At 31.9% G+C, this 24,244-nt stretch overlaps 1 protein-coding gene across 1 annotated transcript in view; it reads left to right on the top strand.

Moving 5' to 3' along the window:
• Nucleotides 1-24,244, top strand: part of LOC129218497 (cyclin-Y-like protein 1) — a 103,214-nt gene that overhangs the window by 39,332 nt on the left and 39,638 nt on the right. The window contains exons 3-6 of the mRNA XM_054852783.1: nt 723-797; nt 8,617-8,648; nt 15,865-16,053; nt 22,398-22,517. Coding sequence (XP_054708758.1) covers nt 723-797; nt 8,617-8,648; nt 15,865-16,053; nt 22,398-22,517 — 416 coding nt within the window. The remainder of the gene's footprint in view (nt 1-722; nt 798-8,616; nt 8,649-15,864; nt 16,054-22,397; nt 22,518-24,244) is intronic.

Raw genomic sequence — 24,244 nt, forward strand, 5'->3', positions numbered from 1 at the left:
TACAAATCATTAATTATTAATAAAGATAACTTTTTAAACAACTTTAAAATGAAATAACTTCACAGAGAAGTTGAGACAGTCGTTTTCCCCCAGATTCGTGCTCTGGGTAAGGACACTGGTGCAAATTGGTTCATGCAGGATGGTGCCCCTCCACTTTAAACAGGCAGAGCATTTGACACCATTAACAGTGTTTGGAACCAGTTATTGCTTACCAATGCCCTAACAACCTTCCTGGTGCATTGCACAGTACTCACCGGATATGAGTCCGTGCGACTTCTATCTTTGGGGTCACATGAAAGACTTTGTGTACAAGAAGAACCGCGACTGACCTATATAACCTCAAGAAGTCCATAACCACTTTGCAGTTGTTAAAAGAGAAACTTGAACAAGTTTCTTATGACTTTGTAGTTATAGGGTGTGCCTCTGTGTTGCCTTTAAGGTTCTCATTTCAAAAATATTCCGATTTAATTTCCTTTACAATAATCATTTCAATGAATAAAGTTTTACAGTGCTATCTGCAGCAATTCTTATGTTATTTCAGTTTAAAGTTGTTGGTTAATTAAAAGATATTTTGCACTTGTAATAGTTCCTTGTATTCAAACGCATCTAAACTGAAAGTCAAAGTTTAAAATTTGAAGAATAAAGTACAAATGTATGCATAAAACCTCTCATTTGTGCAAATAGATTGAGCATTATATAAATAGTGTATTCCTTTCTTTAAGATTTTGATGGCGATCCTTCTACACATCCTACTGCTGGTCCTTTGTTTATGCAAAGATCGAAAAGTGATATGCGATGTAAGTATAAAATATCAAAAGCATGTTTCTTCTGATTCTTTTGTAAGTCTTAACTTAATAAGTACTGTAAAGGGTAGTTAAAACACTCTTTTTTGTTATGAGGAGAATAAACTGCAGACTTTGTAAGGTACAATATTCAAGTTATTTGCTGCCTTTTCAACAGGTAATTACATTCATAACCATATTTAACTTAAATTATTTAAGGTTTAAAAACTTGAATGTATTCTTTTGTTTTAACACTGTCCAAAAAAAAAACTAAACCATAATAATCAAAACTTCAAAGGTTGATGGGATGATAATGTGGTGAAAAGTGTCATAATGTCAGTGATTTGCCTTTTTTATGTGAGCATTGGGGCAATTCCGTAGTAAGGTCAACCAGATGATCAAATTTTCAAAATTAAAATTTCTGAACAAATAAGGTATCATTTTAAAGGTAAAGAGTTGTATATTTTGAAATGTCTGTCTAAAATTTGATGACTTCAGTTATAAATGAGTTACAGGAGGTTAAACTAAGGTCAACATCTTGAGTTTTTTCAAACCATATTTGATGACTCTCAAAGAAGTTCTATTTTTTTTTTCAAAAAATACATACAGTAAAATCTCTCTAATGCGGACACTAGCAATACAAAATTTTTTGTCCGCAATAGAGAGGTGTCTGCAGGACAGGGGTTTAATAATGTTATTTGCATTGGAACTGGGGAATTAAAAATTGTCCGCATAAGAGGGGTGTCCGCCTTTGAGGGATGTTTGTTATGAGGGGTTTTACTGTATCAATATTATGAATTGATATGAATAACCATTTAAAGATACAATGTGTTGCTGGTGATGTTGCAAAAATGTGTCAAAATATAATTAATTTTGATTTGTAAAAGAATTCCTCTAGGGTCCATTAAGTGTTTTACGTCCTACACCAAAATGCGCAATTAATTATGCTGAGCCAATAATTTTAAAGCTACATACATGTATTTTTGGCTACAAAGCAAGATTTTCAATCTCATTGATGTAACCTACTTTAATTTTGTAACAAGTGAATATTTTTTATGAAAATCTAGGTGTCGGACGTAAAAATGTTTTTGTCGGACGTAAAAATGTTTTTGTCGGACGTAAAAATGTTTTTACGTCCAGCACCATTTACGTCTGACACTGTTACATTCCTTTAAACAACATATGCTTTCAACTGTGTTTTGTCTATTTTTGCCTTTAATTTCAAAGTTAGTTCTCTGATCCAGAAAAAAAATTCCACGACACCCAAAAAAGTGCAAAACCAATCACAGTGATGATCCATGACATGATAAATGCAAAAAAGCATAAAAACCTTATGCTTTTTTCAGTTTTAGAGGAGTGACCCACTTACCCCAGTGACCCACTTCCCCAACCAACCCTACTTCTGAATTTACTTCGTAAATTTTGCTTCAGTGTAGTTAACCTGTAATTTACATATTTATAATTGTAGTCATTGTTCTATATTTACATTTAAGAGCAGTAGTTTACATCCAACATGAACAATCTACGCCCACACTGCAAATTTACGTCCGACAATTTTTTTCTTTATAATATCATTTGAAAACTGTTAAATATGCTTCAATCATAAATATATTTAAGAATTAAGCCGTTTTTAAAATAAAAATGTAAGCCAATTCACAGAATTTTAATAATATTTAATTGAACCATCAATTTTACTATTTGTGTGTTTACGTCCGACACCAACTGTTTAAATTTTTTTAATTTATACTTTAAGAATCTATTTTGAAAAACTAACATGATTTTTCATTCAGTGGGATGAGTTTGAGTATCTTGTAAATAAATTTAATCATTTCGAATCAGTTTATATTTGGTAAATGGAATTAAAACTGAGGAATTTTTCAGGTGGTTCCATGGTAATTCCATGGTTTTTTACGTCCAACACCATGGAATTACCCATTGTCCAATTCCAATAAAGATGACAGTTTTTACAAGAATGTAATAACTGATAACTAAAAATTAAAAAAAAAAAAATAATTTTGTATCAATCATTTTTATAGCTTTTTAAACTTTCATACATTTTTTTTTTACTTGTTTCTTATTGCAGTGTTAGTTTGTTTCAATGTTCTTTCCCCATAAGTATTGTTAGAAAAACCAAACTCTCAGAAAGTCACCCCACCCTTCAGGGTGATTTTGTGACAATTATTACTATTGGTCAATCCATACAGATCCATCATATGACTGTGCTCAACCTTTTGTAATTTTTTTGAAACTCATGTCCCTAGAAGATGCAAATAAAAGATGTTAAAAACCACTTTTATTTTTATCTATTCTTGACTTGTGATTCTTTAGAGGACATCAAAAGCTGTTTTCATAGTCAAATTGGAACTTTTAGACCTTTGCATTTTGGCCCAAACAGGGATCAAAGTCGTCCAATATTTCCTATAAATCTTATATTTTTACAAAAAAGCTAAAAAGCCATCCTATATTTAAAGAGAAGACCCTATACTTTTGGTACCCAAGGAACTACTTTCCAAATTTCGTAATATATTATAATAATTTAATACTGCCTTTGTTTTCACTGTGACTCATGATGTAGTGTTTTGACCAGTTGATGCACACATGCTCTGATGAGTGGCATAAATATATCAATCATATAGATTTTCATTAGAATACAGTGGACAACCCTGTTAATAATTATTGGTTTCTTTTAATCTTCAAACAAAAAAATTTAAATTTAAAACTACATATCCTCATTTGATAAGGTTTATAAAGGCTGTTCTAACTTTTTTCTGTGGCTAATATTCCATATAAAGAGGTATTTCCATGAACAAGAGAATTGTAATAAATCAAATAAAAAGCCAAATGTCAGTTTGGACGCTATAGTTACTCTGGAAGTAATAAAAGACTCGGTAAAAGATAAAGTAGGAAATTTTTATGTAATTAAATGCATGAATTTTTATTATAATGCAGCATAATCCAGAGAGCAAAAAGAAGAACTTGAGTAATTTTGCTAGTTAACCCACACACTAAAACAAATGTAAAAAGTATGAAAACACCATTGCATATTCATAAATTATGTTTATCATGCACTACGTAATTATAAATGTATATACTTAAAAAACATATTGTAAATATAAAAATAATTATTTTAATTTAATCAGTTAAATATTTGAACATGAATGAGTAGTTTACACTTGAGTGACATTTCAAGTAGTTAACATATAAATTATACTGAAAATGTATATCACACACAAAAATTTGCAATACACACAAACCCAGTGGCAGAAATGCCGCAACACAGCGACATTGTCGCGGACAAAGAAACTTTATCGCGGACAGTTAAAAAAAATGACTATTAAAAAAAATGTCCCCAATAAAGAAAAAAAAACTGTCCACAACTCTCTGACATTTATTTGCATGAACTGCTGTGCGGGGAGGGAAAGATTCAAGTTATGTCATGAGGCACACGTGAGTGTTCGCCACACGTATAAACCAAAACAAAACTGATCTTTTTCAGATTGTTTACTGGAAAGTAAATCTGAAATCAAAATTATGCATATTTCTGTGTATAAAAAAAAAACACACTTCTGTGATGCAAGCGATAAATAACTTATAGTGCCAAACATAGTGAACAATTTTGCTTGTTTGTTTTATCATATTGGTAGCAGTGGTGGTGCTATAAACTTCTCTGAAAATGCAGTGTGTCAGGACTTTTTCTCCCCACTAATGACTTAAACAAAAAAAAAAAGAAACATTTATCAGCGAATTGAAATGTGATCACTTTAATAAACAGGGTTACCAGCTATAAAATTATTGCCATGTAGAGTATGGTGTTAAACCTTTACCATCCCAATTTTTTTTCCTGACTCTGAATTTTTGGTGAATATGTCAGTGATTATTAATAATATTCATCATGCAGACCTGTTAAATGGTAATTCTAAAATTATTTTACTTTAATAAACTTTTTTATTTACCACTTTTTTACTTTTAATGCCTTCATTTTGAAAAATGCAATCTGTTTGCATCCGATATGAGAATCGAATTGTTATTTTTTTTTCAAGCTAACTTCGCTTTATATGGAGGCAAATACATGAAAAACCTATTAAAGCTGTCTTTTTAAGATTTTAAAACAAAATTCCATTTTTGTTTGAGTCAAAAATTTAAATGCTGAAAATAGATGGTTTAATTTTAGTTTTGCTTCAGCTGTGTCGACAGATATTAATGATATGTTTATCATAGGCCTCTAAAAGGCAATTCTAAACTAATTTTAAAAAATAATTTTTTTATGATCTGTTTTCATACTTTTGGAGCACTTTCAGAATTGCAATTTCTTTGCATCCGCTATGATAATCGGATTCTTCTAATTTTTGATGTTCAGTACGCTTTGTTAAGAGGTAAACAACTAAAATCTCCTTTTATTTTTATTAAAATCAAAAATTTAGTTAAACAAAATTCTGAGACTTTGAAGAGTTTCAAAGAGTTCTAATCAGTTAACATTTATAGCATGCCCACCATGGACCGGTTAAGGGGAGTTATCAAAATACACTGTTGAAACTTTTTGGGAAAGGTGGGGAGGTAATTTGAGAAAGACTTTAGTCTCAGTTTGGTGGGGGGGGGTCTCATTCTTGGGGGGGGAGGGGAGTGCTTCATAGAATTTAGGGAGGTGCACCATAGTCTTTGAGGGGGGTGTCACCTCCTGCCATGTTTCAAATAACATTATTTAAAATAAGACTCGGTTTTTTTAATTGAAACTACGCTCAAATTTTGCATACAGATTATGAAGTTCTAAAAGATTGTCGCAGACATCTACAAAACTTTTTGCCACTGGGCACACAAACATACTCTGTGTACAGAATATTTTGTAACTCGTCCTAAACATATGCATAAAAATTATATATATATATACACACACACACAGTTGGCTCTCTGTTTAACGACTTTCAAGGACCACAAAAAATCATCCTTAAATAGAATGCTTTTAACACAATAGTGGACCATTTGGGACCGTGAAAAGCCGTCGTTAAATAGTGTGTCGTTAAACAGAGAGCCAACTGTATATATATATATATATATATATATGTGTGTGTGTGTGTGTGTGTAAGAACCGCCGCTCGGTTCTTATTACGAATCTTGATTTTCGCAAGTTGCAGTGTTGTGGCGTGATAATCTACCACGTAGGAAGAGGACAGAGCTACATTCACAATATCTTTATTTTTACATGGAATATAACAGCAGAAACTTCTCTTAACTAACTTGTTTAGTTGTGCCACGATTTTGATATAGGGTATATCATTAAAAGGTTACAGATAATTATCCCTCGATCATGTGATCGCACGTGATCTATATAGGAGGAGCAGATTGCAATAACGAAATATTATTGGGCTTTGCACCGCAGACAGAGGCTGGCTTAAGTCTGGAGGGAAAAAAAGTGTCTGGTAGGTACTTTAAGGGGAATCTCATCTGAGCCCAGAACATAGCCATATATGGTATGAGAAGCATTTAAGTGTGTAATAAATAATGTCTGTGACTCATACGCTCTGACATATAAGTGAACAGAACTTAATATGGAAAAGGCCTAGCAAAGGATTTTTCATATTACATATATATATATATATAGGCAGTTATCAAAATAATGGAAACATTTGAGATTTATAAAGAATTCTTTATTATTATGGTGTAGGACAACACCTTTGGCATGTAATACAGCTCGGATTCGCCAAGGAATCGATTCATACAAGTGTTGAACAGTGTTCAGCGGTGCTTTGTGCCATTCTTCATGGAGATATTGTGAAAGCTCTGGGAGAGAGGCTGGTAGAGAATATTGATTCTGTATTGATTGCTCTAAATAGACAATAATGGTTCAATTATGTTAAGGCTAGGTGACAGTACTTGCCAAGACAGATGTTTAACTTCATCCTTGTGTTGATCAAACCATGTTTGGACAAGTCCTGCTGCATGGATAGGTGTATTATCATCTTGGAAAATTCCATCTCCTTCAAAAACCAAAGTTTGCATCATAGAATGGATCTGGTCAGCTAAAATGCCTCTCTACTTCTCCCCAGTGATATTTCCTTTTAGGGTTAAGACTGGTCCAGCGAAAAACCTCGACATAGCTGCCCACATCATGACAGATCCTCCTCCATGCTTAACAGTTGAAAGGAGAGAATCACCATCATACACTTTTGCTGGTGTTCTCCAAATAGGGAAAAGTGTCAAAGATGATTCGTCAAACCATATTACTCTCTTCCACCCGTCAATCAACCACTATTTGTGAGTGGCACCACTGTAGATGACGTTTAGCATTAGCATCTGAGACAAGTATTTTGGGAATCGCTACTCTTCCGTAAATGTGCTGTATATAAAGGTGCCTTCCAACTGTAATCACTCATATATGTGAATCCTGATGGTGATTGAGTTCTGTGGTCACTTTTGCTGCTGTTGCTCATCATTACAATCCGTTTCAATACCCGTTGGTTTCTTTTACTGAGCTTTCTTCTTTCTGCCCACTATTTTGCTTTGCGGAGCTTGTTTTACTGCGCTGTGTGTATGCTGTCATGACTTTAGATACTGTACCTCTAGAAACACTAGAAATGCGAAAAAGTCAAGATGTTTCAGTTACACTTGCTCCAGCAAGACAGGCTCCAACAATTTGGCCTCTTTTAAAATTTGAGAAATTCGACGTTTCATGCACTTGAAAAAAAAATCTATGATATCCAGAACTTCAATTAAGCCACCATATACTACCAGAATATATGCATAGCTATTTATATTTAAAAAAAAAAAAAAAAAAAAAAAACAGATTCCTAGTTTTGCTCTTTATTACTTACAAAGTGCATTCAAAAATCACTTTATTCACAAGTGTTTCCATTATTTTGATAACAACCTGTATATATATATATATATATATATATAGTCGCCTCAGAGCAACAGTAGGATATCTTAGTGTTATTCCTGGGATTAGATGTCTTAGTTCTAAGTCTAGTCATTTTTAAGTTCTTGTTTGAATGTAGTTTTGATGGAATGAACTCATCCAGTAGTACTGCAGTTCTAATGATAACACTGTATGGGGCATTTTGGTATGCTTTACCCCAGCGCATTACATAAATAGAAAGAACTATGTTAGTTTCTGTAATCATGAAACGGGTGTCAACTGAAAAACTGATTGTTATTTCTATGCAACATCACATGGTAATAGACATATAATTGGATCAGAGGAACCATAAAAAGAGTTACAAAGGGGAGCTTGCAAGAACTACTTTAACACACATTTTAACTACTGCAGAAATGGGTAACTTGTGCATTTCTGCTGTCACAGAAATTGAATTTATGCATGTAGGCACACAGTATATTGAATTGACTGAGAAAATGCTGCAGGAAAGGTTCAACTCTGCTAATAAGTAATTTTGCCAATACAAGAGCAAATCATAGCTTTATTCTAACTAGCTTAAATACACTCACAGTGAAACTGTTGTCTACTAACAATATGTTTTAAAAAGTGTATTACTAAAAAAAATCGTCAGAAGAAAATGCTAATACTGAAATCTGATTACATAGCATAAGTTTATCACTGTAAACTAAGGCCCTCTGTCATTGTCTTGGTTCAGATCTAGTTTCCAAATATAAAATTATAAATGTGCTTGGGTAAAGTATTTTAGTATGCCACATGCTGTGTCACCATTAGAACTGTAGTGCTACTGGGTGGGTTCATTTTATCAAAACTACACTTAAACAAGAACTTAAAAAGGCACTTTTTTTTAAAATAATACATTGAAGTATTCCATTGTTCAGTCATCAAAGTTTGCCTGTAAAAGAGTGATATACTTTGTTATTATTTCATTTTTCTTTTCTTCCTTAGATTTTGGGGAAAGGAGGCGAAGCCATAGTAATGTGAGTACAATTTTTCACTAAATGAATTCACTGTCCAATATTAAATTATATACATTTTTGAAGAATAAATCTTTTTGAGATAGTCAAATTAATTGTTATTTTATTTACTTTTAATAAATTAAATGTGCAACTGAATTGTCTAATCTCTTATTGATTATTCTTGCAAAAATTGAATACATACAACTAGAGATGTAAAATTTCCGGAAATTTTGAAGTGGTGGAAAAAAACCTGTTTCTTACCAATTTTTCTCGGGAAAAAAGTGGAAAAATAGAATTTTTTAGGAATGAAAATAGGGTCTCTTAATAGCTCTGTGTTTCTTGGAACATATAAAGAATTAAGCATTAAAAAATGTATGCAATCCACACATCTTTTTCTGCTTAATAGAATTACACATAAAAGTAAGTTAAATTAGAAGAAGAAACAAAACCTTTATGTTTTATAACTGAGAGCTTTCTCGGTCAAACACCAGAAATAAGTCGTTGTTTAACCAAAAGTATTGAGTAATATGTGTCTAATCATAACAATTACATTTTCTGTTTTCGATCGCCTTTGAAACTTGAAATAATAATTGTGATTTTTGACTTTCAAACATGATCGATATTGTTTGAAAGAAAAATAAGTATTATTTCCTTTTCTTGCAATGTAACCTTAATGTCTGAAAATGAAAGCTATTTTTTGATTTTTTCCAATCCAGTCTAAGTCCAAATCAAAACTAGATTGGTTTTTCTTTTCCTTTCCAACAGAAACCCCAAACCAAAACTGTGTAATGATTTCTAAAGCTGAACCATAACTTAAACTGGAGTTTCAGTTCATTCATATGGTCATGCTAAGCACAGTAGTAAAAGAAGTCATACCTACACTTTTGAACAAAACTGAGTTATTGTAACCAAGTTTTTCTCTATTTCGTATTTTACTTAATAAATAAAATGTTTTTGGATCATTGCGTCAGGAGCTATTTTTTAATAAATTCTGAAGGAAAAAAAAGATATCTGATTCAACTATATGGAAGAGCCAAAATTTAAAACACAATCTCCCTGCTTGAGCTCAACTGCAGATTCCACTTTTGTGCTTAGCAGTATAAAAAACTCACATTAACTTTGCATCATCGAATGGAAGTAAAGTAATTTCATTTTAATGGTTGTCTTTATTTATTTTTGCCTCTCACTTTATTAGAAAATAATTTACAATATATATCCTAGTTAATGTATTGTTTTTCAGTTTTCTTACAATTTTAAGCAAAAGACCTGCTATTTAAAAGTTGTTTAACCAAGCAGAATTACAGTTCGTTTGCTTGTTGTGCCTTGACAAACAGTATTTGATGCGGTATGCCGCTTCAAATGGCTTAGAAATTATAGTCGATGTTCGACACTCCAAGCACCTTAGAAAATGTTAAGCATCATCAAAATCTGAAATCAGGCTTTCTTCGGTAATGGAATCAGCACAAGTCACAAAAAGTCTCTGGTTTTTTGTGGATGAGGGCCGTAAAATGAATCAAAAAGTATACGGGAAGGACATTTTAGAAGCTGTTGTACTTCTGTGGACCTAAGAGCACTTCAGCACAGCTATGTAGATTGGACATTTCAATGTGACTCCACACAAGTTCATACGGTCAAAAAGACGATTGGTGCAAGGCGCATTGTTTTTGACTTGATATTATCTTTAGAGTGGACGCTCTACTCGATAGATCTCAATCACATGTTGTTACACTCTATGGCCTGTTTTAGAGTCAAAAGTCTACCCTAAACTACACATAAGTTTGGACTCTCTAAATCAATAGCCTTATAGGGAATAGGGTTGATTAAAGGACTTGCAGGGGGCTCTTGAATGAAAATTTTCAATCACTTGCACCTTTGTTTTACTTCAAAAGGCGTCTAGTTTAAAACCAATTAATTTATTCATTGCTAAAGGTCTTCTCATATTTTTTTTTGTGTTTTATTTTATTTATTTTTAATAGAGCTATATGGAAAATTTCTCGCCTTTTTTTTTTTGCCACAGCCTGTACATTTGGTTCACACAGTTAGCGGGAACATAGTTCTGTGATTAAAGCTATGCTTGTTTGTTTTATGAAGGAGGAAATTAATTTCTTCACTAAGGATATTGATTTATTTATTTATATTTCTTTTTTGCGAAAAGTTTTAAATGTCTTTTGATCTATATGCAAATTGTATTATTATCAGGGTTGGCTTTTTGCCGACAGAAACTGGTTTTTGCCCTGCCGGTGGCAGAAACTGGTTATAACCGGTAAAAACCGGCAGAAACTGGCAAAAACTAGAAAACGTTTTTAATAGCTCTAGTAATTACTTAATGACAGACAATTAAGTAAAATAAAATATATAACTCATTTCGTCATTGCAAAAACTTAATATAATAGTAATAGTTATTTAATAATTAGTGTAAAAATATGTTAAATAACAAGACTGACATTTCTAAAGCAAAGTAAAATTTATCGTAGTTGAAATTGCTATGTGTTAGAAATTTTAGCCTTGTAATGTTGTAAGTAACAAATTTTTCAGTTTGTTTATAATTATTTTGTTTGCATTTAATATAAAGTGTGATGTATCAAATATTTAAATAAATACAGATTTTTTTTTTATTTCATTAAATTCTAAAATTCAGAAACTTGTCATTTTACACTTAATATAACTGAATAAAGCTATTCTCAAAGAACAAAGAGCTCTCCCCCTGCCCCCATTTTGATTTCTATGGAAAGCTAATAATCCAATTATATAAGTACTAACACAGTCTTCAACTTTGCTGTATGTAAGAAACAATATAATTGGTTAGGTTCACTGACTCATAAATGTAAAGAGTTTCATTGGTTGAAACTAGGGGTGCAACATGGATGTCGATGTTTTGGAAACATTGATTTTTTTTGTTAAAACGTCGATGTTTTTAACATCGATGTTTTACTTTCAATGTTTTTGGACTATCGATGTTTTGGTTTCGATGTTTTTTCGATGCTGATGTTTTTACATTTTAATTGAAAATTATCATAAAATTTTGCTCCAATCTTCTTGCTAGGTAATTAAGTTTACTTATGGAGTTGCCAAAAAAAAAAATCATTTTTTGCACCCGTTTTATAAGAACAATTTTTCTGCGTAGAGGATGATTTTTGGGAAGATCACTACAAGATAGATTTGATAAAAAAGAGATCAAAGCTATTAGAAGAACCTGACACTGGTAGTCTGGTGCCAGAACTTGCAGTCTATTTCAAGGCTCCAGTTCTTAAACTAAAGGAAAATCCTATACGCATTTGATAGTGATGGAAACTTCTGTTCCATCGAAAGAGATGTTTCTCAGACTGGTGGGATAGTCTGCGAAAAGAGAAATGCCCTTCTGGGGGGACAAAGTAAGGAAACTTCTTTTTCTCCAAACTGTCAACACCAATATTCGGGCTTACTTATCAATTTCCTCCAACAAGTCGTCCGTCTATTACCTTAAATTTGTGTTTAATTATTAACTAACAGTACAACACATATTTCTTACTCTTAAAAATTATTGTTAGAGTTAATTTTGTATTTTTAAAATAATTAGCACAACTTTTTCTCATCATTCAACTGACGGTAAGTGCATGATGCATTTTTTTCTTAGATTCTTTTTTGATGTAAATTTACTTTTAGTTTAATTCAGTTTGAAAATATTTCCTTATTACTATAACTAGATTGTATTAACCGGTGCTTGTCTTATTATCAATTTTTGCCCAACTATAATACCAAGCTGTTGCGAAATTATTCTTATTAAATTATATTCATGATTTGAGGTTCAGTATTTTCAATATATTCGCCGGATACGTATTCTTTTGTATTGCTTAAATTAGTGTAGTATATTCAAAAAAGTAGGTTATACATTGATAAAAAGATCAATGTTTTAATTTCTAACATCGATGTTTTGATGGGATTGAAAGAATCTTCTCAAATTTCTCCTTTGTGCGCAACAAATTAAGAAATTGTTTAGGTTTAGAAACAGCGTCAAAACTTGTATTTTGTTACAGGCTGCTGCAGTGTGAAAACAATGTAAAATTTGATTTTGAATGGTGATAGTGTTGTAAATAAATTGTATTTGGGTTAATATTTAATTATTTTTCTAATACATTTTCTATTGTATGTCAGGAATTGCATTTATGTCATTTTTTGAGTTTCTGCCAGTTTCTGGCATAAATGTGGCAGAAAGGGGTTTTTGCCTTACCGGTTTTAACCAGTTTCTACCAGTGGTTTTTACCGCCTTGGCAGAAACCTTCCATCCCTGATTATTATACAACAAATTGTATTATAATACAATTAGACATTATTTTAACATACAAGGAGGGGGGGGGGGGGAATTGCATCATAATTTAAGTATGAGAAAATTCTAATCACTTTTTGCTGAACATTTCAATAAAACTTCCTGAAAAGTTGAAAAAATTCATTTTTTCAATTTTTTCGAAGTGAAAATAAATCCCTTTGGGAAAAAAATTTTTTTTTTCATTTTTTTCGGAAATTTTCCGGTTTTTTTCCAACTGTTTTCATCTCTAGATACAACTGAAGTAATGTCACTGGACTTAATTTTAATGCAAACATTTTATTTCCTCCCCATATTTTTCTTCAACAGTATAGCTTGAAAGGTCGGCAAATCATGGTATTTCCATGATTATGAATGTTTTTATCAAAAGCTGCTTCATTACAGTAAGGTAATTTAGTTCTCCTTTTTTTATCCTCCCCCTCCCCCAATGTATTTTTTGCTCTACAGTAACCTCTCGTTATATTGCGCTTTTTGGGGTACAAAGAAAAGGCGCGAAAAACCAAGGTCATAAAAAATCCATCCAACATGCAAGTATATTAGCATTCTTTCCTTTTGACATAATTTCTGAAAGATTTTGATGTAGTTCACAAATGTACTATCATACATATTAAACTTTAAACATGAATTTCAGCATCAGAAAAGTACAAACATCAAATGGCGAATGAATGATCTTTCTTAGGAACCGCAAGATTAGAGTGAGCATACCAATACCTCTTAGTCCCAGTAGACTTGCTAATCCCTTCCATTTTCTGTAGAAAGGATGTGAAAAATAAAACAAACCATATTGTTTTCAGGAAACTCTTTCGACTGTCCAGATCGTTCTTCCTTTCTTTGATACAATTTCCGATTTGGGCACTTCTTGGGCCAGTATGACACCTGCCTGCTGTCTCTCATTGTATAGGCCTTAGTATCAATACAAAAGGAAATGTCAATTAGTTTGCAAACCATCTTAAACTCAAATATTTTCGCGTGTGTACACTTTGAGGGCAGGAACCGTCGCTGGCTTTTTTAGCAATTTCAGAAGAATAGAAGCATCTTCGTTTTGTTCATGGACAAAAGAAAAAGAAAAAAGAGACCTTTTATGAGTAATACCATATGTTTTCATAAATGGTTTCAAACTTAAAGCAAGGTTTTTTAAAAAAAAATTTAATATTTCGCGAGACAAAAGAAAAGAGCAATATAATGATTGGCTACTGTATTTATAATATTTAATAACTCAAGTCAGTGATGTTCCTATCAATTTTTCGCAGAGTATACTACCAGTAATCCATTATGCACAATATGTATATGTGATTATAAGGCATTGATTTATTAAGCATTAAGAAATATAAAGAAAAGAGATTACTTGTAGGAAAATGTGGTTAATGTAAATATATTATTTTTGCTTTAGGGGAATTTTAAAATGCGATGATAGAATCTGAGTTATAAATGAAAATTTTTGAAACTTGAGGGTATATGCTAAAATTCTAAAAAATGTTTGAGAGTATACAGCGTATATGAAGTATACCCTATGGGAACACCACTGAACTCAATGATACCAGCACCTGTATGAAACTGCAGTTTAATGTTCTATTGAGAGGGTTTCGAATATTTATTTTATTTATGTTCAGGAGTCCAATGATCCATAATTCCATTAGTATTTTCAAACTTTTTTGATTTAATATGCAAAACAAAGTTTTTTAAGAAACATTTGAACTTTTTCCGATTTACTATTTTTATTTTATGAAATAAGTTAGATGAAAGTTGCAAAACAAGTACTCTATAGCTATATAGTTTATTCACTAGAGTATTATGATATATTTTAACTAGACAGGTTGCCCTTTAATGGATCGCATAACCTTGCTTATAATGTTTTCATGCTTATCCAACAGTTAACATGGAACATAAAACATTGGCAAGATATCGTCAAGCTGGCTTCCTTTTTGGGAACATGTCTTTCATGACAAATTTTGTGAGAAATTGCCAAGTGTCATCAACCTCGTTTGCATTTCAAACCTAATAGATGACTCTATAGAATTAACTGGAATATTGCTGTGTTTTCCTGAGCCTAAGTTGCTTAGCTCTTTAAAATCAGTTGTCAGTCAGGTTTGCATTTTATTAAATGAGTTTATTTCTAAAGGACATTTAGAAGATACATTTCAACATTTTAAATCTTAAAATGTCGCTGTTTAGGAGCTAATCCTATACAAATAATTCTACCAAATAATAAAATAACCCTCTCAAATCATAAGTTTTTGCTTTTATTTTGAAAGTCTTTTGCTATGAGTTTTCACAAAAATGAAATTTTTACACTAACGGAAACTTCATGAAATCATTGAAAATTATTAAAATTCTATGTCACTTTACTTTATTTTTACTCATGTACGAAAAAAAGGTCTTGTTCAGTTGTGTATTTGTCTCAAAGGAAGTCCACAAAATGTATGATTCTAATACAGTAGTATCCAACCTCTTTTTACCTGGGGCCACACCTCATAGTGAAATTATTCTCGCAGGCCAGAACACTTTAAAAATTTCAAAATATATTTTTTTTAATTTCTAAATAACATGGAAAAGGAAATAAAATTTAAAATCTGAACTTTTTTGTTGTAATCATTACTTAGTGCTTATTTTATTAACTACATCTGTTTTGCAGAAACTAATTTCTGAATATTAGACTCAACACTTGGGACTTTATGAGTAATTGTGGTTTTAGATTTGTAACTTTGAACAAAACAACAGGCCACATCGGTAAGCTTTGCAGGCTACATGTTGGGCACCACTGTTCTAATACAGTGCATAGATAGTTCAATTTTCCTGACACATTGATATTCAAGAATGTATATATATATATATATTTTTTTTTTTAATTCCTTTCTTAAGTTGTATTTCCATGCATGTTTTTCAGTTGCCTGAAGTTGTCTTACATAATTCTTTCAATAACGTTGTATTCTATTGCAGTTGTTAGAAACTAGGCCATTGAAAAAATCAAGCTCATGTTCCACTATATACCTAGATGACAGTACTGTCAGCCAACCAAATCCGAAAAATACACTCAAATGTGTAACGTTAGCAATATATTATCACATAAGGAACAGAACTTCCAATCGTACACTAGATATCTTTGATGAAAAGCTACATCCCTTATCAGTAAGTAAAAAATAAATTTAAGTGAAATGTTTTGTTTACCTTTCTCTAAAAAATAAAGATAAAATATAAAACTTCTATAAATATTTAATCTCAAAAGTTTATATATCCTATGGTGCTCATTTCAATTGGCATTTTTTAAACCTTTTAAATTCATAAGAAATAAAATTTGAACTACAGTGACTTTTACTGTGAATTAAATTTTCTTAACTTGTGATGTACGAAAATAAACTTCATTCCAAATTTGATATGTTACGAAATGTTATACTTCATAAATCTGGCTCAAGACTTTATTTGGACAAAATTTTTATCAATTGTAATAATTTAATATAGTGTTTTAGTATAATTAAGCAGAATGTTTACCCACCTGGTTTACTTGATAAAGTTGGGAAAATATTTCACACCATCAGAAGTGAGAAAAAATTTTATTTGTGGAAAACAGTTGGGAAAATATCTTGAGGAAAGGGTTGATTTTTTTTTTCTTTTTCAACTAAAGTATTTTTGTCACATTGGAGTTAACAATATCATCTTTTTAACTATACTATTTACCGTAAATTTTTTACAGTATAAACAAATGCGATAGGATGGTTCCAATTTGTGAAGATGAAAATTTTTTAAGTCCTGCCCCCCCCCCCCCTATTAGTTACAATACATTGAAAAAGAAGTGAGACAAAATTTTGTAACATTTCAATAATATTTAAAGGTAACTCAAAGCAGGAAGTTTGCATCATTGCTGAATATACTTGTATTGACCTAATCACAAATACGATTGCCATTTCCATTATCAGAAATTAATTACATTATAAAATAACTATTTTATGCACACTGTATCAACATTTGCACTGAAATATCTTCTGTAAGTTAGCATTTTTTTTTTTTTTGTCAGATCTTGTAGTTTATGCAATTCTGTACAATTCTTTGTAAGTTGACAAAGTGTTGTGCTTTGACCAAAGTAGCATCATTACTGGCAAAAGCAACTGCACCTGTTTTACTGGTACAAAAAAAAAAAAAAAAAAAAAAAAAAGATATCATTAATTCTCAATGTCAACACTACATTATGGATTTGATTATTGGTGCCGTTTTTAATAATTGCATAGGGTTCTCTTCCCTGCCAGAAGTACTTTGTAAACAATTTCAAGCCTACTGGGAATTCATTGATAAGGATAAATGCATTACAAGTGTCAATAATAAGGAAAAGTGGCTGATGTAAAGGATGATAGAATAAAATTTACTAAAAAATTGCTCTATGACTCTCACTCAAGGTGATTATCAAGAATTTCTTGAACTGATTTTACAAATTCTGCGTAAAATCCCTTCACGTGGAATCAGATTTATTGTACTTAGAGCTATGCACCATACTCAATGGATCTTAAATCTTGCACTGTTTTAAAAGCTAAATGTTTAATCACTAGTTTGCCATCACTTCAGTAGTAGGGAATTCAGTAGCATTGGATTGCATAAGATATGGTATGTTGGCTGAACATGTTTATTTAAAACCTTGGGTAAAAGCTTCTGTACTTCAAAATGCACTGTGCAAGGATTTCAATTTAATGAAATATTAATTTTGTAAATAAAAAATAAATTAAGAAGTTAGTAAATTCATAGTTTTTTTTTTTTTTTTTTTTTTTCAATGAGAAATTCACTAGATAAGTTTTTATAAAGTTACTACTTCAGTTAAAAAAACAGCATCTTTTTAAAATTTACTTTAAGTTATCAGCTTAAAACGTTTTAAATACTGTATTTTATATAAACATCCAATGGTTTTTCAAGTTGGGCAAAGAGAGGAAACTATTATCATCAGGGTTCGTATGGGTCATGGAAATCCTGGAAAGTCATGGAAAAAAATTAGCGAATTTCAGACCTGGAAAAGTCATGGAAAATTGAAATTTTTGTTCAGAGTCATGGAAATTTATTTAAAGTCATGAAAAAATGTCCTGGGCAAAAAAAAAGTAACAGTTGCTAAAAGAGCAGCAGAAATATTGAGTGATTTAATAGTCTTACATATTGAAACTGGAAAATTGAATGATCCCAAAAACAATTCTGAATTTCGAAATCTCATTACATCCACTTTTGTGGCAGCCGCTCGTTTTTTTTTTTTTTTTTTTTTTTTTTTTTGCAGTGTGATTTTACTGCTTGAACATCACTCATTTTGCATTTACCATTATTTTCAAGACTTTTTATATTCTGTAGTAGCGAATTTGCACATTCTTGATTTTGCCACGCTCACTTAAAAAATGCAATTCAATTGCCTCCGAGTTTGTTTCCATCACTCGTAAAAACTTAATTACTAAATGTATCAGAGTTTATCTCAATTTGTTGAAAGTTTTAGAAAATGAATATCTTTAGTCAGGTGATAAAACACAGAAATAGGAGAATTCTAATACTCTAAAACAGTACTGCTCAACATACGGCCCGCAGAACTAATCCATGCGACCCACTGCTACGTTCAATGTCAGGAATCAAACCCTAAGTTCAGGAATTTCTGAACCCACTAAATTATATGCATTTGAAAATGTGCAAATAAGTAAACAAGTACATTTGAATCAAAAGATTTATTCGCTACTGAATGTTTTTCTTTCTTTTTTTTAAATATAAATATCTGGTTTAGAAACATGAATTTACTAAAGAATGGCTTTTCTTTAATGAACCAAAGTACTATCAAGCTATGTGTATGCTTAAATGCACTGCTGATGCTAAAAGGCAACCTTTGAAGCAAATTTATTGCAAGTTAGTTAATGACTCATTCAACCTTTGTCCCATTCATTATCATTTTACCTGTTTATAAAAATTATTAGACATTTAAGCACTGGTATATTTCATTCACTGTAGTTTTACTAATTTTACTAAAAGTTATATGATGAAGACAAATAAGAATAGTTGGTTTACACTAATATATTTTCAATCACAAGTAAGTGCTTCGATGAGGTAGAAGCATTCATGTAGAAGTTTTGCTAATGCTCATTTCCCAAAAATTTCCTGTTCGAAATTAAATAGTACTATTCTCTTCATGTAACAAGATCATGAATTTTTTTTATGAAGTCATGAAAAAGTCATGGAATTTTTTCATCCAAATAGAGTATGAACCCTGTATCATTGGTAACATAAATCAGGGAAAATTGGTGAACTTAATCAGGGAAGTTTTTTTCATAGTTCCTGTCACCACCCTGTATTTTTGTCAGCCCAGCTGAAAAAATACCCCCCCCCCATTTCATTATTATTTAAAAGATCTTTCAGTTCATTATTTATTTTTGGAAATTTTTTGTTATTTACAGCCTTAATCAATAACTTCACCACAAATTTCATAGAATTTAATCGCTGATGTTTTCCTGTGTTTTTCTAACCATCCATTTGAAGCACAATAGTCTTCTGTCCCTACTCCTTGATAAGAAATTTACTTGAGCTTGTACCATAGGACCAGAGCTAGGCAAATTTACAGATCTGGCATCAACAAACAGGATGCCCAAACAGTTTCTATTCACTTATTCATTTCCTGTCTTGTGCATTTTTTGCTTTATTTTCTTCTGTACTTTTTACCAAGCTTCTTTAATTTCATCTCTTGTTTTTCATTGCATCATAAATTCAAGTCTTTTAAATATTAAACAGGTTTTGTTCTATGCATAATAGTTAAATATTCTCTTTCCCATTAATACTTTTAATTTTTTCCTCTAAATTCAGCCAGTGCATCTTATAATCAGCTGCCATTTTTTCGCTAATTCTGTCTAGCCCTCCTAGTGACAGGACCAGGCCCACTCAATGTCAAACTTCATAGAACAGCTTGAGTATTGTAAATGCGGGCTACTTTGGCCCTGGGGTCCTTTGGCCCAAATGGAGAAAAAGATACAACGTCCTCTGTCTGCCTTAAGGGTGCAATTTTTTCAACATATTTTGACAGATTCCAGTAGAGAACATCCCCAGGCACTCAATTATATATACCTACCAGTTCTATAGCTCTGCTCAAGAAGCGACACTAGTGGTTCTGTGTTCCTTGTGCTAACATGTGCCTTCATAACTTCTCCATGAAAAGCAGTTCTACATCAGTTAGGAGTTTTTTAAATGCCTATTTGGAAAAGTAAAGAATAGCTAAAATTAAGACTCTAAACTGGAAAAACACAAGAAAAACGTGGAATTCCTGGCAACGGATAAAGAGGGAGATTGCATAGTCAGGGCTCAGCTACATAGCTTTCATTATGGAAAATGAAGAGGAATTAAAAGTTGCAGATTGTGTAGAAAAATGTTTACCTACTTCTTACAAATATTGTTAAATTTGTTGGAAAGTTTATAGAATTTTATTATTGTACAATGGAATGAGCTTAGGTTTCCAAAGATCGCTGTTCATGCGAGAGAAGAAGGAGCGAATGTTGAGAGCATGGAACGCACCAAAAAGTTTTGATAGTGACCAAAAATTTAGGATCCTTTGTCTTACAAATTATGCTATCTTAATAAAAATATTCAACTTCTAAAACTAATTAAAAGTTGACTATTCTCCATCAGCAATTTCTGAACTAGGTATGCACACACGTTTAAAAAAAAAAAAAAAAAAAAAATTTCCTTAAAACAAATATGTGGGACTCAAACATCTTGTAAAATGTATTTTTCTTTCAAATAAATATTTTCCCCTTTGAGCACACATCTTTCTTTGGCTGTAGTTAGTTCTACAATGATTTTTAAAAGGAAAAACCACTTTGGCCCAAAATAACCCAAACGCAAGGGAAACATTGGCCCAAATAAAAAACAGTAATAAAGGGTAAAAATACTTGGAAATAAACTGATCACTATTTAAAAATTAAATTAAAAGACTTCTGCATGTGTAAAATAAGTATCCACAGCATGGAAATATGAATACTTACAAAATATTTGAGAAAAGTTCCAAAATCTGGGCCAAAGTAGCCCACATTTACGGTATTTGCAAGTTTGCCACCAGGAAAGTTAGAGTACTTCCAGGCATTTATGAGCATGAGAAAATGGCATTAGTATCTCTGGTAAAAGGCTAAAACAGAATTTTGTGTTTACAGAGCAGTAAATGTAAAAGAAGAGGATGGTTGTAGAATGTGCATGACTCCCAGAAGAACACTTTCATGTGCACCCAAACTTTTGTTTGGAACAATTATTATGTTTGAAGGGCACACTAAGAAATATTTATTGCACTTCTTAGCACTTAATTTTCATACAATTTCAAAAAAATAGTACCAGTCTAAACTAACTTACCTTTAAAAGAAAACTAAATCCTGACAGCAAAATAACCCAAGGAAAAAGCTAACCTACACATTTTATCTTGACAGATTTTTTCTCCTAAAATTAGAAAAATATGGAGTTCTTCGTTTAGCAGTTTTTATTTCATGCAGGCTGTAACACTATGGTTGTTTCATTCATGGTTTAAGGTAATACTAGGATGTACTTCTATTTCACAGATGTTTGAAGACAGTAATTAAAAGAACATGATTTTTACAAACAATAGATATTTCAGACAGTTATTTCAAATGGGGACATGATAGCTCACAGTGCTTTACTGTTGCTAGCTCGCTCTTTTCTTTCTGCTAACCCCTCAATTTTTCATTACAAGGAAGCTGCTTTCGTGGGAGAGTTCACAGTAAATTTACATGGAGCCAGACAGTGTTGACAATGGTAAGAAATTGTATTCTCTGCGCTTTCAGGAATTTTAAATCATGAACAAACTGGGTTGAATCTATATTTTCTTTACTGCCAGAGAAATCACCTCACATTCAACAGAGATACTTGTTGAACAAAACGAATGTCAAAAACCTTTATAAATTAGACTGTAGCCGTTTTTTGTTCATATTTTTTGTTTTTGTGCCAAATATGGACATTTGTTTACACTTCTACAACCCTCTTGTTATTGTTAAATGACGAAGACTAGATTGGTGTTTCTATCTTAATATATTTTTCAGTGAGTGTGGTCTGGACAAGAATTTCAAAATCGGCCTCACAAGTAGATTAAAAAAAATCATGTGTTCCAGACACATAAGTACAAGGCTAACGTACGTGGAAAAATCTTAAATCATCACTACGAATATTTTGTTTTTGTGAAGTTACATTACCATTACATTAAGAGTATTTATCTGGTTTCTGTACAAATTTTGTCACAAATGTAACATAACATATTTTTTTTTTACTGAACACTCAATCCAAACATTGCAATACAATAATGAGCAGTAAGAAAATAGTTTGTCACACTTATGACATAAAAATCTTCATATACTACTTTTAAAATTCTTAGTGTTTCCAAAAACCATTAAAAAATATATATTTAGATGTGTTTTTGTATATTTAAAGAATTGTGTTTCATGATATGTAATTAACTGTATTTTATCCTATTGTTTATGTTGTAGAAAGATAAAGTGAGTGATGATTATGATCAAAAGGATCCTGATCATAGAAGCATTTATAGGTTTGTTCGTGCACTATTTAATTCTGCCCAGCTGACTCCTGAATGTGCCATAATAACTCTTGTAAGTTTAACAAAAGTTTCTGCATTGCTTCTGTTACATTTTGTTTATAATTGCCAATAAATTAAAACTAGAAATGTTAAGAGAAGTTTATTAGAGTGGTTTACAGACCTGTAAGACCTCCCCCCCCCCCATGGATAATGATATTTTTTACATGTACTCATTCGAATATGCTAGCAAAATTGCTAGCTCTTACTCATAGCAAAGGTTCTTGTTATAGTTTCATACTACTAATTTCTAAAATAGTTGTCAACGTTGGTGATATTTTGGGTGATAGTAATAGAAATTGCTTTAAATTGTCTCCAATTTAAATTTTGTATTTTTTTAATAAATTAAAAATATTGAAGCATATTAATATTTTATTTTATATAGTTATCATGTTGTGTTAAATTTCTCAAATGTATTCCTTAATTCTTTTTGTTTGAAAGATATTGCTTGATGGTCCAGAAAAGGTTGTCAAAGTACATCACCATAAAATGTCATCCAGGAAAGGTACCCAGAGAGGTGTTGATTATACACTGCCGGAGCTTTATGCACTTCCGGGGTTTATCTGCTTTTTATTTTCTCAATGCCAATGCCTCAATTTACTTGAACCTCACTTTTCTGCAGGATTCACTGATCGAGACCGTTTTGCTGACTGTAGGGTGATCTGTTTTTACATAGTTTGATTTTTGCTCTTACGCAATTCAGGCTATGTAAAATAAAGAAGCATACAATCAAGGAAGAAGTTTCAATTTGCACAAGATTAGACCATTTGCTTTAAGTAATTTATTTGAAACATGACAGGAGGTGACCCCCCCCCCCCTCCAAAAACCGATGGCACACCTCCCTCAAATTCTATGAAGCACTTCCCTCTCAAGAACGACATCCCCACCCCAAATTGAGACCAAAGACTCTCAAATGACCTCCCCCCTTCCACCTAAAAGTTTCAATGGTGCAATCTGATGACTCTCCCCCCTCCCGCTTGGTGGGCACCTAATATTTACTGACTACTGAACAGGGGTCTGACTAGGATTTTTCACAGGTTCCATTTTTTTTTTTTTTTTTGTGGAATTCTATTTACTTTGTGAAAAATCAAATAATTTTGTGAAAAATCAAAAATTGTGTATGTGTGGGGGGGAGGGGGTTGTAAAAAATTTTTTCAAAATTTATACATGTACTTATGTATTTGGGATGACACAAACTGCACCACTAAAAACATTTAGGTGGATGTTTTTGTGGTATTTTTTCTCTTTTTTGTTGATAATATCGTTCTTGAAAGATTTTCCTAGTATGGGGGGGGCCCTTGAGCAGCATCGCTCTCTGGGAGATGGACACCCCCTTAAGTATTAATACAAATACACCATTCCAGGGGTGCCCATCCCCTCCAAGCTCAATGGCGCAAATTCCCCCCCAAAAATTTTCTCGCTTTCCTATCGGGTTAAAGATAACGGTTTTTAGAGTGTAATTTCCAGTGAAATTCACGGGGGGGGGGGGGGGGGTAGCGCTAACAAATACCACTTGATTACTGTTGGATTGTTGACCCGCCTTGCCTTCCCAAATTTTACAACGTGGAGCTTGAGTAAAAAGTTTTGGGTACCCCTGAATTTTGCTACGCCTTATTTTTTTTTTTTCAAACGTATGAATGATTACAGGGAGAGGGGATTCAACTTTCTGGCTTGAAATAGAGTAATTACTAGAATTATACAATATAAATCTATACAATATGAATTTCATTTTTCTGTCACATT

Source organism: Uloborus diversus, chromosome 3 (genome assembly GCF_026930045.1).
Source record: "Uloborus diversus isolate 005 chromosome 3, Udiv.v.3.1, whole genome shotgun sequence".
NCBI lineage: Eukaryota > Metazoa > Arthropoda > Arachnida > Araneae > Uloboridae > Uloborus > Uloborus diversus.